Raw genomic sequence first — 19,643 nt, forward strand, 5'->3', positions numbered from 1 at the left:
TGTTAAATGTCTCAATTGACCCGATTTTCCTGTTCAATGCCTCAATTGACCCGATTTTTCCATAGGAAACAATGTTAAATGGCCCACAGAGGCCAAATAGCCACCCTGAAGTGTGAAATGGCCCCCACAATTGTTAACGCCACCCCACGATCAACGTGAACCCGAAGCATGGCGAGCGCAGCGAGCCCGCGAGGGGGCGGTGGTACGCGTCCTACGACCTTTTCATACCCCCACTATCCATGTCGGCGTGGAGTTGAGAATAGAATAGTGTGGCGAGCGCAGCGAGCCACCGAGCCCGAAGCGTGGCGAGCGCAGCGAGCCCCTCGAGGGGACGCGGATACCTGTGAAGCCCGCGAAGGGACGCGTTTACCTGTGAAGGTATCCGCGTCCCCTCGCTGCGCTCGCCACGCTTCGGGCTCGGTGTCTCGCTACGCTCGCCACACTATTCTATTCTCAACTCCACGCCGACGTGGATAGTGGTGGTATGAAAAGGTCGTAGGACGCGTACCGCCGCCCCTCGCGGGCTCGCTGCGCTCGCCACGCTTCGGGTTCACGTTGATCGTGGGGTGGTGTTAACAATTGTGGGGGCCATTTCACACTTCAGGGTGGCTATTTGGCCTCTGTGGGCCATTTAACATTGTTTCCTATGGAAAAATCGGGTCAATTGAGGCATTGAACAGCAAAATCGGGTCAATTGAGACATTTAACATTGTTCCCTATGGGAAATCGCGGGCATCGCATCGGTCGCATCGCACCCGATTTTTTAGTGCATTCAATGCCCGCGATGGCCGCGATTTTTTTACCTGCGATGACCACGATCAAAATCGTGGGCGCTGTGCTAGGTAAAGAGTACCTAGGTTTCATAGCCGTTTGTTTGTTTGTTTAAGTATGTGGATTTCGGTTTACTTTTATGAGGGGGGGGGGGGGTAAATTGTTCATTCATGTTAGGATGGATGCTTTTTCATTTTTCTAATACTGGATTTTAAGATGGTCAGTCAGACTTACATCCTATGGATGTTTTTACTGCAAAATAATCACACATAATAATAATTAATGACAAGGGGTAAGAGGAACCTCATGAATACTGAATGAGAACAAAATAAACAAAACATTTTTATGGATTTGTTCTGTAGAAATGCTGTTATCTTTCTCCATTAAAGCTACAAACCATATCTTATTAGTCAATGTTTGAGGAGAAGGGGGGGGGTGTCCTGGTTTTTCCAGTGCGAGGCAACTAAACACCTTGAAGCACTGAGGGTGAGATTTAATAGGATGAGAGATTCAGAAAGTGAGAGATTTGGCAAGAAATCTCCAGTTTTTTTTAAAGAGGCAACCATTTACACTGCAAAATCAAACTGGTTTTGCAGTGTAAATGATTGCCGCTCTAAAAAAACTGGAGATTTCTTACCAAATCTCTCACTTTCTGAATCTCTCATCCTATTAAATCTCACCCTTTGTATCTGGGTTGCCAATTTTTCTAAAAGAGGGTCTAGGAAAGTTATGTGATGTCCTAGAAGAAAGGACCACAGGTCCCTATTTACTTTAGTAAGTAAAAATTTACCCAATAAATTTGCCACTTCTTCCCAATAAGCTGCAATTTTAGGACAAGTCCACCATATGTGTAAAAAAGTGCCCAACTCTCCACAGCCTCTCCAGCATATGGGAGAAGCAGAGCTATACATTCTATGTAGTCTAACTGGTACTAAGTACCAGCGATAATAAATTTTGTATGCATTCTCTTTAATCAGAGTAGAGATTGAATTTTTAGATAATCTCTCACGAACAAGTGACCAAGAATTTTAATCCGGGGGATCCCCCAAGTCTATTTCCCATTGACGCTCAAAATTTGGAGCAGGGAGTTCTAAAGAATGTATTAATAAATTATACAAAGAAGAGATCATCCCCTTCACGAGGGGTTCATCCAAACATAGTCGTTCCAATGGAAATTTTAAAGGAGTTTGGGTGGGGAAGTGTAGGGTATCTCCAAAGTGTTTTATTTGTAGGTATGTGAAAGCATTCAATTCTGGAAAATAATATTTTTCTTGTAGGTCACCTAGACTCATACATATTCCCCCTTGGAGGACATCTGCGGCAAATATATTTCCTTTTGCAATCCACTTTGCTGCTATAGAGGTAGACCGCCCTTGTACAAATGGAGGATTTTTCCAAAGTGGGGTAAGGGGAGAAGGATAAGATATTAATTTATATTTTCTAATCCCTTGATTCCATATTGAACAGGTACAATTAATTACAGGGTTGGAAGAGACCTCAGGAGGTTGACTTTTCGAGGGAAGCATTAATACAAGAGGGAGCGACACAATTCCACTGGAAGTAGCCTCAAGGTCCACCCATTCTGGACCCAATGTAGATGCAAACCATACCACCGCCTGGCTGAGATGTGTAGCCAGATAATATAGTTTAATATCAGGAAACCCCCGGCCACCACAGGAGGTCTCTTTATGTAAAGTCAAAAAACTAATTCAAATTTTATAAACCATTTATGTAGCTGGGAAAGAATTTAGTTTGGAACATTAACAGGCAATGTTTGAAATAAATAGAGAAGGCGTGGTAAAATGTTAATTTTAAGAGCGACTATTCTACCAAACCAGGATATATAATATGATTGCCATTTGTGTAAATCCATTTTTATAGAAGAGAGAATTTTAGGAAAATTGGCACTACAGTATATAGTGAATTATAATTACTTGAAATCTAAACGCCAAGGTATTTTATTTAATCTGACTTCCAAGCAAAGTTATATTTTGCTTTAAGGGGATGTAAATGATCATGAATCATATGAAATGGTAGAGCCTCAGTTTTTGAATGATTGATCTTATAACCAGATAATTGTTAGTTATTTTGATTCTGTGCACAGTAAATATTGGCTGCTTTATTCTTACACTGTAATTTAGATTCAGTTTGAATATACTGTACCTCACCCAAATCTAACTCTGAAAATATAACCTATTAATTCACTAGGTAATTTTATCAGAGAATATTGGATTATCCCAGAAATTGCATTATACCTCCACTGTGGATCTGTATGCGTTGTTCCTCCTCCCACCACTCCAGTCACATAATTAGGCTCATGCCTCCTAACTATAGGAAGTGATGTGGTTCACTGATTAACCAATTTTTAAGATAAGTGAACAGTGTCCTGTCCCCAATACATCAGCAATAAACTGCTACAATGTCCCTGAATTGGGAGTTTTTAACAGATTTTAAATTCCAAATATCCGATTGTCTTCAGTTTGGAACAGGGAATCGACCATTTTTAATTTCCCCCGACAGATTGCTGCTGGCCAGTCACCAGAACGGCAGCGCCTAGGGTTGGGGAATTCATATTACACAATATATAAAGCTTTGGGAATGATACATTGACTTTGTTGCAGTCCTTAACTTATAGACATAAATCAAAGTATATAAAACACAAATCATTCACCATACTGACCTCCCGGGCTGCTTTTTTCACAAAGCTTTCATCTGTAGTGCGAAATGCTCTGCACAGTGCTTCCGCTGGGTCTTGTGGGAAAACTTCTTGACGTACCAAATTTACATGAAGATGGATAGCAGCATAAATGGCGGCATCTACTCCTCCATGTCCATCAAACACAGCAAAATATGCTTGTTCTTCTTGGTCCTAGGGATTGTGGAAAGAAAAGTTAGTAGTAAAGACATCAAGTCATTGAATCTTCTCATATACAGGGTTATCGTTTATGATAAATTTGTTACATCAGCACCTTTATATTAAATGTAAGTGCTATTTATGGAGCTGTGTGAAGGGAGGGGGGGAATACTTTTTAATTAAATATTGTAACTGTAACTTTGTTTGCAGTAATGTAGACATAAGTAATAAATATCATACTATTATTTTAACATTGGGGATGTTGGGGGGGGTAGGTTTTCTGTTATGGTTATTAAATGTGAATAATATTAATATAATGTTGTGGCTTGTTGGAGGAACATAGGTTTAACATTTATCAGATGTAAATACTCTTAATAAATGTGGAGCCTGGTTGCAGTAAGGGTGCCCTAATTAATTACTGTGAGTCTATTGATTCAACTTCAGGGCTTGTTGGCTTTCTGTATATTAGGTAGCTATGTTTTTTTCTAAACAGAACCTCAACATTTCAGGATTCAGACGAGCAACAGACAGAATCAGCAGAACAATTGCAAGAACTGGCAGTGAACAGTGCAAACTGCCAACTGTCTTGCTATTGATTGGGTAATCCCAAAATAGAGTGAGGCCCTCTTCCCTCCTGTTCTCACAGCCCTCTTCTCTTGCACATCAATTACGGCTCTTACCCAACTACCATCTATACCCGTATCTCATCTTACTTGTATTCATTCATTTATACCACTGATAACTTGCCCCTGGTAGCTTGCAGACTGCTCATCTGCTTCCCTACATCATCTCAGCTCTATTGTGTACTAAGCATTGTACTGCTGTTACCTGTGCTCTGTTTTTGTTCTCTAGTTACCGATATGTTTAGTTCTGTGTACCCTGTATTGTCCTAATATGTGCCCTATGTACAACGCTGCAAAGCACTTGTGGCGCCTTATAAATAAAATGTAATAGTATTATAATGCTGCTGCATCAGTAAGGTATGTCTGATTTACACTGTCTTGCTTGCCTTGTGAGGGGAGATGCATACACCCAACAGTGGTATACAGTACACAGCATTGCCCTTGTATTTCTCTAACAATGTAGCCATTCCTCTTGCATGTTGGTCATGTCCACTCTGACAGCTACAGTAGGCATGTTTGTTCCCAATTGTGAATCTGCCCTATACTGGTGCTATACCAGATACAGTTGAGAAATAATAAATACTTAAGAAAGTATTCTCACTCTGACAGTTTTCATTAATGAACGTTAAGAAAAAACGTCACGATAAAGCATTTTGAGCCTCTAACATTTTACTTGTAAAATACCCATTTTTTGTCACCTTACCTAGAATTGTAGTTCTAATCTTTATCATATTCCAACTGTCCTCAAAAGCTCTTTGCCCCTTGCACTAATTTCAACTTTGTTGCTCTGAACAACACTTGGTTGTGAACAGAAATGTATCCAGCTCTAATGGACTGCATTTTGTTTCCAGAGTCCTCTTGTTGGCCTGATTAGACCATGCTCTGTTGAAGACTATGAATTCCTAAATATCTTTGCCAATTCACTAGAGACCAAATTATTCTCTCCTGTGACATTTCCATCATGGTGATAATTGAAGAGCATTTATTCCAGTATTTAAATTCAAATTGAGCTTCCACTCAAGCCCTGGCACATTACGTGGTCATTGATAGTGAACATTTAGGGGAGTTTTATTCAACGTAGAATAAAATCAAGAGAGGACATTTGAAATCAACAGGACACCCAACTATCTTTTTAGCTCATCTATCATATGATAGCCAAAATCTGATGTGCCACACCACCTCTTTCATTTTTAGAAGCTTTAGTAAATTCACCCCTAGATGTCTGATATGCACAAATATAGTAAATTGCTCAGTAATAAAGCCTAATTCAAGCAACGGTTGCTAATATTTTGGTGTAAACATTTTATAATCGTAGCACAAACAAAATTGTAATATAACTAATGTATCTCATGAACCTCACTTCCCAAGCCCAAATTTACCATACCTCCCAACTGTACTGATTTTCATGGGACTGTCACGTTTTTTCTGGGACTGTCCCAGTGTCCCACCTGCAGGCAGCAGTGTCCTGCAGTGAAGGCGGCAGTTGGGATATCACCTGTCACTCACTGCTCTGCTTAGCAGAGCACAAGTAAATAGCAGTGGCATAACAATGGCACTGCAGCCCAAGAGCTGGCTTGGGGGATCTGGTGCTGTGGGGGCATATGGTCCCTGCTGATTCCTATGGGTCTAGCCGTCTGTATGGAACATGCTGAAAATGTCCTTCCAAAAACATCCGCCGCCTTTGAGGAGGCAAATTCTAGAGGTCATACTGGACAGATCAGTGGTTCCCAACCTCGTCCCTCAGGTAACCCCAACAGTTTGTGTTTTGCAGGGCACTCGGCAGGTGCACAAGTGTACTGATAATTCTCTGACACATTTTAAAAGACCCACAGGTGGAGTTAATTATTTCACCTGTGACTCTGTTTGGAGACCGGGAAATCGTGAACTGTTGGGGGTACTTAAGGGACCAAAGTTGGGAACCACTGGGAAAGATGCTAAGGGGTTTATTTACTGAGATGGGAGTTGCAGTCAGATTATATCTATTATCTTCTAGAAGGTGTTAAATAAATAATACACAGATTCTGAGTGGTTACCCATAGCAAAATCCCATCTGAAATAGAACTCCCATCTTAGTAAATGTAAAGGTCCTACTGGGTAGCGTATATTGCTACCCAGAAGTTGCAGATTGAGTATGTAGAGCATGTAAACCCTTGGCAACGGGCATGTAGCCCCTGGCAATGAGCATGAAACCCCTGGCTGTTATGATGCCTATTATGGCACAAGGACCTATGGCAGGTGGATGGGTGTAGGTGGTCAGGCGTGAGCCCGTAGCCGGGACCGCCGGTTAGGACGGCCACAGCGGAAGCTACTCTAACTCTATTGAGTCCCTGAGGCAGATGATAAACCCCTGCAGAGCTAGGCTTCACCTGTGGCCGCCGCGTCCGAAGGAGCGAGTTAGGCCCGCTCTGACCCCGATGCAGCCAGGTCTTATGTATGGACAAAGGGTAAACGATCGCCACAGGGTACCCAAGAGGACTGCTAACTACAGGGCCTATCTGGGAGTAGACCCCTGACTGCCGGCACCAGGCCAAACCGGGATGCGACCAAGTCGCAGGCACAATGAAATGGGAAGGAGGAGTCCCCAGCAGGCTATGACCAGGAACGGCGACTCCTCAAAACCAGGATAACAAACAGAGAATACTTCCTACCTGAAAGGATGCTAAGAAAGATAAGAAGGGTACAAAAAGAGGACAGAGAATAAGCCCACAGGAGGACACAGCCACGGCGGGCTACAGGGAGAAAGAGGAAGGGAAATACAGAACCCACGGAGGGGTACGGTCACGACGGCCACGGGAGGTGTATGGAAATGGACAACGATAACCCACGGAGGGGCACGGCCACGGCGGGCCACTAAAGGAAGAAGATAGGCCGAGGCTCCACTGGAGCACTTCCGTGACCCACGAGAAGATGGAGTCTGTGGGCCAAACGTAGGCTCAGACTGAAGCCGGTCTTCTGATGAAGCAGGTAGCTGACAGGAAACTCCAGGGAAGGCTGGGAGAACCAGGCACTGAAGACACCAGGAGCTGGAACACAGGACTGTGGGCTGGAAACCACAGGGACCGGAAAAACAGGGCTGGGGTAAGCAAAAAGCTATAACCGGCGTCTGTGCCCAGCAGACGCCGGCTATTTATTTTGAATTTCGCGCCGCCTGACTGACGTCAGGCGCGCGCGTCATCTGCCGCCGGGCGGAAGCTCGGGGACGTTGCCTAGCAACGTCCCGACGCTCCGCATCAAAGGGAGGCTTGAGACGCTGCCGGGCAATGTCCCCGGCCGTGTCAGAGGGAGGAACATCCGCCGTCCGTCTGGGTGCATCGCAGCCCGGAGGGCGGCGTGTAACACTGGCAATGAGCATTCAGGTAAACAAATTGTATAACGGGGGGGTGGGGCGCGCAATATTTCTAGTTACACCACTGGTGAATAGAGAGAAAAAGATAGCCACCTGGGTAGCGTATGCAGATGCTGCCATTGGTGGGTTGCCAAGAGCAGCTGTTTGGAGGTGGGACAGTCAGTTCCAAACTAAGAGCAAAAAAAGTAAATAAATAAGTGGCGCTGGGAAAATTAAACAATCAGTTTATTAAACATTTAGATTGAATGATCATGAAATATTCAAATCAATGAAAATAAAATATCAAATAAAATAAGAAATGATGGACGCAGACCATAAAAGTTGATAGTCCAACAACAAGCAATGTCCCGTTCCTAGAGTGCCGCCATAGATGTTGTAATGAAAACAAGTTTGTATAATGAGACTTGTATATGGTAACCCTATCCTTATTTGGGCCTTAATATACAAGTCAATTATACTGTACAAACTTGTTTTCATTACATTACAACATCTATGACGGCATTCTAGGAACGGGACATTGCTTGTGTAAGGTTTCTGGTATGCACCTGTAGCCGGGACTGGTGTTCAGGACAGCCATGGCGGAATCCTACACTACCTATTTTGACCCCCCAGGTAGGGGGACTGGCTCCTGCAAGAACTAGGCTTCGCCTGTAGCCGCCACGTTTAAAAGGGTGAGTTAGGCCCGCCCTAGCTCCGGTGCAGCTAGGTGTTAGGTACAGACAAGGAACTGGGGATCCCCCCAGGGTATAGTTAAAAGGATAATCTACAAACAGTTAAAAGGATAAACTAAAGGATCCTAACTGGAATTAAAAGAAAAAGGCAACTTGCCATTACTAGCTAACGCGTCTGCGTCGCATACACAATATAAGAATACACCACACCAAAAAGCACACGACGAACGACACGCACGAACAAGAAACACAGAATGAACTCCCACTGGAAGAACTGAGGACACAGCAACTGCTGGAGGAGACCCCTAAACACAGAAATAGGGGATATGGCAACAAAAAGGAGGAAATGCCCAGGAGGGCACCTTGCGAGAAATAAGGAACCAGGTCCCCAGAAGAGGGGAACTTACTGCACCAGGGAATGGACTGTCAGCTGGGAGATGACCACAAGGTAGCGCCAGAAGCAGACAGGCACAGAAGCTGGAATGCTGAGATCAGGCAGGTGAACAGCGTCAGGACGGAAGCTAGCTGAACCAGCACAGGACCAGGAAAAGCTGCACTGAGAGTGTCAGACAAGAGACCAGCAGACGGCTGGTGAGCTCCTAACAGAGACGTAACCTGACTAAGGGCCAGCAGGAAACAGGAACTAGAAACTTCAGGAAGTAGAAGCTATCACTGGAAGAGCATTGCAGGAGTCAATGCCTTATGAAGGGCTCAAGTGATTAATTACACCTGGGAGAGATCCAGGCAGCTCCCAAGTTGTACTAATGAGCTCCTTACTCGCAGGCCTGTGAATAAATTAAGCTCCCAGAATATAGAGCTGTAATGGCACAGACCCACCACTGGAGGCCACCAGAGAGCCAAATGCCAAACAAACACAAAACAGAACTGAACCAAAAATCCTGGTTCCTAACAGCTTGTTGTTGGACGGTCAATTTTTATGGTCTGCTTCCATCTTTTCTTATTTTAGTTTACAGTATTTCATATTTTGGTTTTATTGATTTGAATATTTTATGATCATTCAATGTAAATGTTTAATAAGCCGATTGTTTAAATTTCCTAGTGCCACTTATCTATTTATATTTTTCCCACTGTTGAATAGATGCTGCATGCATGCAGACAGAGGGGCTGGGAGAATGTCAGCAGCTCACAGAGTGGACAAATATGACTAATGACAAATATGGAAAGCATGGTTCGCAATAGCATCATACCTGTGAAGCCACACCTTCTTTTCAGTCATGTGGGTGTCCCAAGTCACACAACATTTATTTTGGGAGGTAAACATTCACCACACAAGTTTGTCGTAGAAATAAAATCAAATACTACAAGTGAATATGAGTAAGCCGATCCAGCCACACAGTCGTATTGCTCAATAAGAACATTCTGTATGTTGGATAACTGTGTCCTTATGCTTGAACCAAAAGAATTGCGATGCAGCTATATATTGTAATACTGATCTAATGCTGCTATCTGTAATATACAGTCTTGTAATGCTAAAAAAATGCTGCTGCTATACTGGTAAGCAATCGGTATGCAACCATTTAACAATTGAGTGCCAAGTGAATTTGTTAAAATAGGTGTAAAAATTGCCAAGCAAACATTTTTATTCATCATAATGACCTGTAATGTTTACCTTATATAGGAAATCTAATCTTACAAAACATTTTTATTTGAATTTATATAACAAATGTGAGCAACACTGGCATTTTAGTGGATATTTTGAACTTCTCTCACGGAGATGTTGGAACTCAAAAGGTTATGTATGCTGTCATTAACATACTATTATTACCATCATATATTTATAAATAGCAACACAAATTCAGAGCAGAGGAAACTTAATTTATTGTATAACTTATGTTAAACTGTTGTATAATATGTATGTAAGATTAAGTTATTGGATGTTACATGCTAATGAGAATATTATTTTAAATGAAACTCTACATCTGAATGAAAAACATTTCTTCCACCTTACTATGGGATAAATTTACAAAAGCCTCTAAAAATGAAAAGAGGTGATATTTCCCATAGCAACCAATCAGATTCTATAATTTTTCTAATGCATCCTAGAAAATGATAGACATTGGTTGCTATAGACAACAGCACCTCTTTTCATTTTTAGAAGCTTAAGTAAATTTATCCCATAGTAAGATGGAATAGTAAGGTGGAACAAATGTTTTGCTTTTGCATTCAGATGTGGAGTTTCATTTAAAATAATATTCTCATTAGCATGTATGAGATAACAGCACCTCTTTTCATTTTTAGAAACTTTAGTACATTTACACACACCCCCCCCCCCCCCACCCCCATGTGGATTTAAGCTTATGCTGTAAATTTATATACTGTATTTGTAATCTATATAAATATATGGAATAACTGTATACAAATGGCTGAAGGGAAATGTAATGTACTGTGTATACGAAGACCCATGTCTATGCTATTTGCTATGTTGTGCTTTAGAATAACATATACTGATTCTTCATATGTCTAACACAAAGGAACAATCCAGTGTACACAGGTGGGGGCTGAGTAGCTGACAACTTAATGTCAACAAGCATCAGTTCCGAAAAGAACCACTGAGGAGCCACAGAAAAACCTACAGTGTCACATGCTTCAGCATTAACAATGCTGCAGGGAGTCCAAGTACCACTCACATGTGTGTGTGTGGGGGGGGGGGGGGGGCTATAGTATCCTTCACCTTTCTCCTTCACCGGAATCCCGACTGCCAAAATCCCGACAGTTTCTCCCTCCGTGGGTGTCCACGACACCCCTGGAGGGAGAATAAATTAGCTACGGCACGGGGCCCACTGCGTGGCGAGCGCAGCGAGCCCGCAAGGGGGGCGTACCACGTCCCCCCCTTGTCGGGATTTCGGAGGTCGGGATTTTGAACGTCGGGATCCCGACCGCCGGGATTTCATACTGAATCCGTTCCTGTTAGGTGCGGATGATTCACACTCGCAAATCATCACGGCACTGGTCGCACTTAATGGCAGACTGAATTAGCTTAAAAGCGATCGCACCTCCATATGGGCGCAAGCTATTTTAATCAAACTCATCTTACTGAAGGGTGGGAGATCAGCTTAATTCAGGTTCCCTTTTCATCATTTAATGGCACCTGAACGGCACCTCGCACCCTTCAGCGCTAATAGGATCGACCCCCTAGTGGGAAATCCATCACTGCTTATCTATGCAAACTATAGCGAGACACTGATATTTTACTTTGTGACCCCAGTCAGTTAAAATGCATTGTCATTTCCTTCTGTACCTATTATGCTCTATGTTGGCTCACACTACTACATAAATCTTCCTAAAATGTTGACCCAGGAGTACCCTTTTGAGTTTATATATTGTGAGCTGGTTACTTACCACATGTGATGGCAAGAGAGCCAGCGGAGCCACAGTGCAAACTACAGTGTCACTTGCTTCAGCAGCACTGTGAAAGTCCCTGCAGTGCTGCGAATAGCTTGATCAAGTGCCACAGTGGTGTAACCAGGGGTAAAGGGAGGGGGAATGGGGTGGAACTTTGCTCCTCCACCTCAAATGGTATGGTGGAACATTTTAACCTCCACATTGCACAGTAATTCTCACAGAAAGCATTCTAGTTTGCAGGGGGATGCAAAAAAACCTACCACTGGCCCTGTCTCTGCCTAATGGGGGTGTAATAAGGTGGCATAGAGAAATAAGTTCCCCCACCTCTGCATGACCACTTTATGCCCTTGGTGTAACCATAAAATTTGCTCTCTGATGCCAAAAGAGTTTCTTCTAGTTATTAAGCAACTTGGCTCCCAGTGCAAACAATTAAAAATGCGCCACCACCGCCATAGAAATTTTAAAGATAAAGAATTTGTGTGTGCCATAGACGCATGCATTCTAAAAAGGGGGTGTGACCTTGCTGCAAGGGATGTGGACTTGCAGGAAAAGACTACCATATACCCCAGCTTTGCAACCTGCACACCCAGACAGCAAAGGAAAAAAACAACCCTGATTTATGCCCCTTACATGTCATTTTTTAGTTTTACAGTGATGCCCCTTACACATTATGCCACACACCGAAATGCCCATTACACAATATGCCACACACTGTAATGTCCATTACACAATATGTCATACACCCCTGGGCACACCACCAAAATGACCCTTTGCATGAGGCCCCCAGATTAGTAGGCGAGGCCCAGCTAATTTTTGGCAGATTCCACTTCTTTAGCAACAGGGCCCGACGGCCTACAGTTGAAAATTGGAAGGTATGCTGATGACAGATTTGTGTTCATGTAGTAATTGGCATTTAATGTGTACAGTAGTTTACTTAATGGATGTTATGTTGTAGTTTTTCCCTACTCAAATATCATGCAATGTAAGTAGCTGCTGCTGACTGTCTCGTAGAATGCATTAACGTAATAGCAGACACTCCCTCTATTGGCTGTTGTGGTACAAGGCGAATGTTACGGAAAGTTTCTTAGTACGACGGCTCTTAGAAAACCTGTAATGTGTAGAACCATATATCATGTATTCAGTGTGACTAGAATGGAAAATGTGCAACTTGTATTATCACCCAATAAATAATAAATGTGAGAGCTAGAAATAGTCATTAGACATGTGTCTATTGGTCTTCAGAATGCTAATTATCTTTTAAAATGTTTACAGGCACCACATGGCTATTTGAAATTACCTCAGACTTCTAATATTAATGATTCGTATGTGAAGGCTTGGGAATCTGATTTGGGTGAAACGCTACGAGATGAAGAATGGTCTGACATTTATTCTAACGTTGCCTCTAGCTCTATATGTGTAAAGCTGAAAGAAAATGCATATAAATTACTCTATAGATGGTATTATGTCCCAGTTAGACTTAATAAAATGAATGCGGATATATCCCCCCTATGCTGGAGATGTAAAAAATCAGATGGCACTTTTTACATATCTGGTGGGACTGCCCGGTTCTGTCTCCTCTCTCGCAGAAGCTTAGCTAATTCTATTCTATCTTTGCGAGTTCCATTTAAGCCTGGCTATTTCCTCCTCTCTATGGATATCCCAGAAACAACTCGTGCTAAGAACAAATTGTTCACTCACATGGTTCTGGCGGCCAGAACTTGTATTGCGGGTCACTGGAGATCTTCAGCTGTACCGTCTCTGGATGAAGTAACTGCTAAGATCTGGCATATTCATTCAATGGAGTACATAACTAGTATCTTAAAATGTTCTTCCGCAAAATTTATCAAGATCTGGGAACCCTGGACCTCGTATTTCAATATACCCCCAGCCTTCCACTAGAAAAACCAGTCGGGTAGGAACCCCTTCTTTCCGGCCCCCCCCCCTTCCCCTCCCTCTTTTCTTCTTCTGGTTTTCCTTCTCTTTTTCACCCACCTTTTCTTTCCTATTAACTTTCTAAAATTCTTTCTCATTATGGTTTCTGTAGCTTATAACAGTATTTTTATGTAATTTTATATGTGTATGTATGCATGGATATATATATATATATATATATATAGAGAGAGAGAAGTATGTGTATGTATGTGTGTGTGTATATGTGTATATATATGTAATTTATGTATGTATGCATGTATGTATGTATGTATGTGTATATATCTTGTATTGTTTATATCTGTTTATAAGTATTATATAATATCACCCTTAAAACCAAAAAGAGATGCCTCTATATTTGGTCCAGGTTGTCGAACCTTTACATAGATCCTTCAATATTGTGTTGATTGTACTCATTTGGACCGTTATAATGTCTTTATATCTTACATTCTTTTTATGTTTTTCATACATGTATCCTTGGCATCTCATTAATAAAATATATTTAAAAAAAAAAAATATATGTATTTGATTGAGTTTGTATATTTGTTTCTATATATTTAACCCATGCTTGCTTGGGTTTCCTTAGGAAAAGCTACACTGGGGCACTGAAGCTGGTAATATATAATAACAAATAGTGTCTACTCTATACACAAGTGTTCGGAATTCCGTAAACTCATTATTAAACATCTTCCATCCTCAAGCCCTAAATACTCAATATTACGGAAAACAAAGTACAGTGTGTAGGCTATAGTCAACCTCCCTTCACTTTCTTTAATGCAATCCTGAAATGTTTAGAACAAAGGACCTGATTCAGATTCAGTTGCAGTTTTATTTATTATTTATTTATTAACAGCTCCTTATATAGTGCACACATATTCCACAGTGCTTTACAGAGAATTTGAACATTCACTTCAGTCCCTGCCCCAGTGGAGCTTACCTCTATATTCCCTACCATACACACACACACACAGACATTCCAGTGTTATTTTTATTTTTTTTGGAGCCAATTAGCCTACTGAATTTTCCCCAATGTTCCTTGTAATACATTCGAAGCCCAAAACAGAAATAGTCAACATAACGAAATACTGAATTCTACTTTATGGAAATTTTTCATCAACTAACTCCTCTAGTAGAACATCCCACCCTCCTTTACAGCAGGCCAGAAACTATGCGACTGACAATAAACAAAAAAGTCTGACTTGTTCTCAGCGACCCGGTGTAACTGGGATAGTGCCAGAGAGTTAATGTCTTCTAACTTCAGACAGTCTTTCATGTCAACATTCTTCTGCTCCCTTAGCACAGAAGCTACACAATGGGCGGTATTCAATGAGCCTGATTCGCCATGTTTTTATGGCGAATTTGTGCTGTTTGGCGAATTTTTGACAAAAACGGTGAATCACCCTATTCAATGACCACATGGCGAATACATTTGAAGGTTTTTTTCGCCATGATTCACCGAGTAGGAATCGCTATCTTTTTATGGAGAAGTGGAATGTGAACTTTTAAAATAAAGTGTTTTGTTTTTTACATTTGGTGTAAAAAAATCAGGAATTTTATTCTGAGGAGGGGCATGCTACTTTTATTCATGTGCTGTAAGCATATTCATATATTCACTGCACCCGATCGTTACGATCGTGTGTAGTGAATATACGCTCCACTGCTGGCACCCCTGGGGGGCAGCCTGTGCTGCCTGGCACCCGGGGAGCCCACCTGCCCCCCACAAACGTTCAGGGGCAGGCAGAGAGACTTCCATCTCTCTGCCTGGCACCCTCCTCAGGCTCCCTGCGGCATTCGCCGCAGGAGCTCATATTCGCCTGTCAGGGGCAGCGAGCCCCTGACACGTTGAATACCGGAGCCTGCTGGCTCCGGAACGTGGCGAATGTGCAGCGAATCCTAAAAAGGATTCGCTGCACCTCGCAGGTATTCACATTGAATACCGCCCAATATATTTATCGGTAATCAGTAAAAAGCACAGATATGTTTTACCAAGTGTCCAGTTAACAAAGATCACAGAATCTACAAATCTTAAATCCCTCTTCTGTTATTGCCAATTTATGACAATAGAGCAGTGGTTCCCAAACTGTGTGCCGCGGCTCCCTGGGGTGCCTCGGGACACTTGCAGGGGTGCCTCGGGTTGGTCGTCCAGGACCATTCAAATTATTTATGATCAATTATTTATGGACAAAACCAGTGCTGGTGGCTGCCAATCATAAATATGTGTACAATCAGAAGCAAATCCTGCCCTTTACCACATAACTGAACCTAAGAAGCACATATAAACACAATCTACTTCATTTTATATATTTTTTTTGGGCCTAGGGGTGCCTTGGAAAAATTCTGGTACTCTAGGGTGCCGTGATTCTAAAAAGATTGGGAACCCCTGCAATAGAGTATTTAATAAAGCATTTTTTCCAAATCTTACTACTATATATATGAGAACAGTGATGCGGGTTGAGTAAGCCACTGCCATGCGCGATCCCGATACCGTACAAGCACTCTGAGGTAATCAGCTATAAAGATAAAATGTTTGCTATATTTCTTTGTTCTGGAGAGAAGATGTATTAAATCTGAAGACTTTTGTGACAAGCAATTATCTATTGGTGTTTGCTCAGCCCGTGAGTGCCGCCTTTTTATGCATTGCTGTTTAACTTAATAATTGGATGGCACCTAAATCCATATCTATTTTTGAAACCTATGTGAAGTGTCAGACTATTGCAATATACAAATATAAAACATGGGTACAGGGCATAGTTACCTCCCCTCCTGCATTCTGCAGGAGACTCCCTGAAATAGCAGCAATCTCCCTTTCTCCCTCATTAGTCCAGCAATATCCCTCATCTCACCTAGCCCACATTACTCTGTTACAGTTTTGAGGAAAAAAGGAATGAGAGATAGATACATTTATATTGAATTATCAGCACCATTTTCCAGTACTACTCTTACTAACTGCTGTGGGGCTCATCTACATTTGGATATAAGTCATTTTAAATTAGACACCTACATTTCTAGGTGCCATGTTCAGAATATTTTTTTCCATATATGGAACTAGACACGCCCTTTGGGTGGAGCATGACACGACCCTCAGTGAGGCGCTTTGCAAAATGCTATTACCATCTTTAATCTCCCTGAAATTAGTTTTCAAAAGTAGGCAAGTATTTTACAGGGAAAGCACTCATTAGTCTCAAAAAGAATTTAATTAGCAAATATAAGATCCCCCCTACATACACACACACACACACACACACACACACACACACACACACACACACACACACACACACACCAATATCCACTTTCCAACCCCTCAAGTGTGTAGGTGGTCTCTTAGAAGTTCCACAACTGCCACCTGTATTAAGTACAAGGATGTCTTCCTCACATATATACTTCACTTGTGATAAACAGACACTGGGCCAAATGCACCAAGCTTCAAAAGTGATAAAATAGAGAGTGATAAACATCCAGCCAATCAAAAAATAACAGGCAGGAGCTGATTGGTTGGTTGTTTAATCATTCTCCATTTTATTACTTTTGAAGCATAGTGCTTCAAAAGTATAGTGCTTGGTTGTGTCCCATGCAGATCCCGAAGCCCTAGCTGTCTAATGGTAGAGCAGGTCTTGGACACAGCCGTTGTAAGGCTTCTCGCCACCCTAGGCAAAACTTCAATCTACTGCCATGTGTATTAAGTACAACAAGGATGAATTCCTCATAGGCATCCTTTATTTTGAGATTTCGCTTTTTAAAGAGCCAAATCTAAAGCGGCGAGTCCCATCCGAAAATGGCCAGGACCTATTCAATCCTTCCCATTTTCGAGCATTGGAAATATCGTCCAGCATTGAATATGGCTGGGTTGTGGTATATCAGATCTACAGTGTCTAGGTCTACAATCATACCACTAATGGTCGACAGTCAAAAGGACAACAGGGTCCAAAGGTTGACATGGTCTAAAGGTCAAAAGGTCAACAATAAAAAGGTTGACAGGGTCCAAAGGTCGACATGGTCCAAAGGTCAACAGTAAAAAGGCAGACAGTCAAAAGGTTGACAGACAACATGTCGACATAGACATAAGGTCGACATGAAAAAGGTCAACATTCGTTTTTTAATGTTTTTTTATTGTGTCAACACATGTCGACATGAACACTGTCTAAGTGTACACTATTATATTCTCCCTCTACATTGTAGTGGATGGTAGGTTATGAAATACCGATTGTTGGCACATGTTGGCTCAAAACTTTGTTTAAAAAAAAATGCATTTCGACCTTTTCAATGTCGACCTTTTTACAATGCCAACCTTTTGACCCTGTTGAAATTTTGACCCAGGCAATCTTTGGACCCGGTCGACATTTTCATTGTTGACCTTTGGACCCTGTCAACCTTTTCACTGTCAACCTTTGAACCCTGTCGACCTTTTCACTGTCAACCAATACTTACTGTTGAGTCGATCTACGATGAGACCGGATACTTACCCGCTGAAAGGAGCCGTCAGCTTCCATGTTGTAGGACCTCTGGGGTGGGGGAGGTCTTTTTGGCATGTGGAAGGGATGAGGGGGCATGATCTGGCGATGTGTTAGTGGAATGTCGGGGGGCATCTAGATATGTGGGGGAGTTTTTTGAGTACATGCGGGATCTGAAGACATATGGCGGTCATAGGGTGCTGTATGAGGGGATGTCGTGTCAATTTCTAGAAAGTGGTGGTCTGAGGAAACCTAGTACAAGTTTTATATGATATATTGATTTTTTTAGTTTCAATTTATTTTGATTTTTTTTTTCAAACATAAGAGGTACAAAAAGGAGGGGAGGGGGCATGGGGGACAGGTCTATAATATATATATTTTTTATATTATTATTATTCTTGTGCGACATTTATCTTGCTGTCCATTACTGTTCTAAACAGTACAATGTGTTACACATATTGAGGTTTCTACAAACAGTCTCTGAAAATTATATTAAGACGGTATATTATATGCAAAATAGCACATTAAATTGCAATAATGAATAAACAGAACCAATATACTATACAAAACAAAATTACAGAATACATGGCTTAACACTGTAATATGGTGCAGCATACTCATCTTGATTTCAGGAGTTAGCTAGAAACTTTTGGTAGCTACAAGCAGGGCCGGTGCTAGGCACCGGAGCGCCCCAGGCAGGAGGGGTGCCCCGGCACTCAACTGCTGGGGGGGGTGGGGGTGCGCATGGTCTCTGCCCGGCTGCCGGAGGGGGGGGATTGCGGAGTCTCTGCCCTGCTGGGAGGGGGGTGCGCGGTGTGTCTGCCCGGACGCAGGGGGGGTGGCTCTCCTGCTCCGCGGTGTGTGTGTGTGTGGGGGTGCGATATGGTCGCCGTGCTGCTGGGGGGGGGGGGGAGAGAGTGTTCACTCACCGAACACCTGCTTCTCCCTCCGGCTCTTCTGCTCTGCTGCTGCTGCTGCGGTGGTAGAGCTTTCCAGATCACTACCGCCCTCCAGTGGCCTGGCTACAAGTAATACAACCCATAAACTGCTATACAGTAACCTTAGCATACAGGAAGATTTGACACATGACCTCTTTCCTATTATTATGTACTGATTAGGAAAGGGTATCAAAGTGATTTTTACCTTTATGCTAATTTTAGCTTCCACTATTTTGCAAATAGAATGTGAGTTATTATTTCCTGCACCTATCGCTGGTCACATCTCCTCTGAAACTGTCTGTGTTTAAAACGTTGATAATATCTCTCATGTTTGGAGCTGGGTGCTGTCAGGGTTGAAATGTGTATTCAGGGATGAGATTAAATGCAAAATCTGGAACATTACCAGCAAAGTAAATACTATCTAATATTAAAGAAGCCAGACATGCCATTTTCCATAAGTATATTTTGGTTTGGAGTGTCTAAACAGAGTGGGTGCTTTTTGTTTTTATAGCTATCTGGCGCCCAAAATGGCCACCTCACCTTTTGCATGCTACTGAACAGCTGCTTAAAACAGCTTAAATTCAACATACTGTAACTGACCTCTGAATCATCATAAATATCCAAGGACTTACCTCCAACTTGTACTACTCTCCGTGGACATTTCATCAAAATTAATGGATTGCATTCCTACGCTGAG

At 42.2% G+C, this 19,643-nt stretch overlaps 1 protein-coding gene across 1 annotated transcript in view; it reads right to left on the reverse strand.

Annotated features, from left to right (window-relative positions):
- PPM1E (protein phosphatase, Mg2+/Mn2+ dependent 1E) overlaps positions 1–19,643 on the reverse strand; it is a 273,332-nt gene that overhangs the window by 31,737 nt on the left and 221,952 nt on the right. Inside the window, exon 4 of the mRNA XM_083173966.1 lies at positions 3,452–3,640. Within this exon, the coding sequence (XP_083030092.1) occupies positions 3,452–3,640 (189 nt within the window). The remainder of the gene's footprint in view (positions 1–3,451; positions 3,641–19,643) is intronic.

The sequence above is a fragment of the Crinia signifera genome, chromosome 2 (assembly GCF_055691185.1).
Source record: "Crinia signifera chromosome 2, ASM5569118v1, whole genome shotgun sequence".
Classification (NCBI taxonomy): Eukaryota; Metazoa; Chordata; class Amphibia; order Anura; family Myobatrachidae; genus Crinia; species Crinia signifera.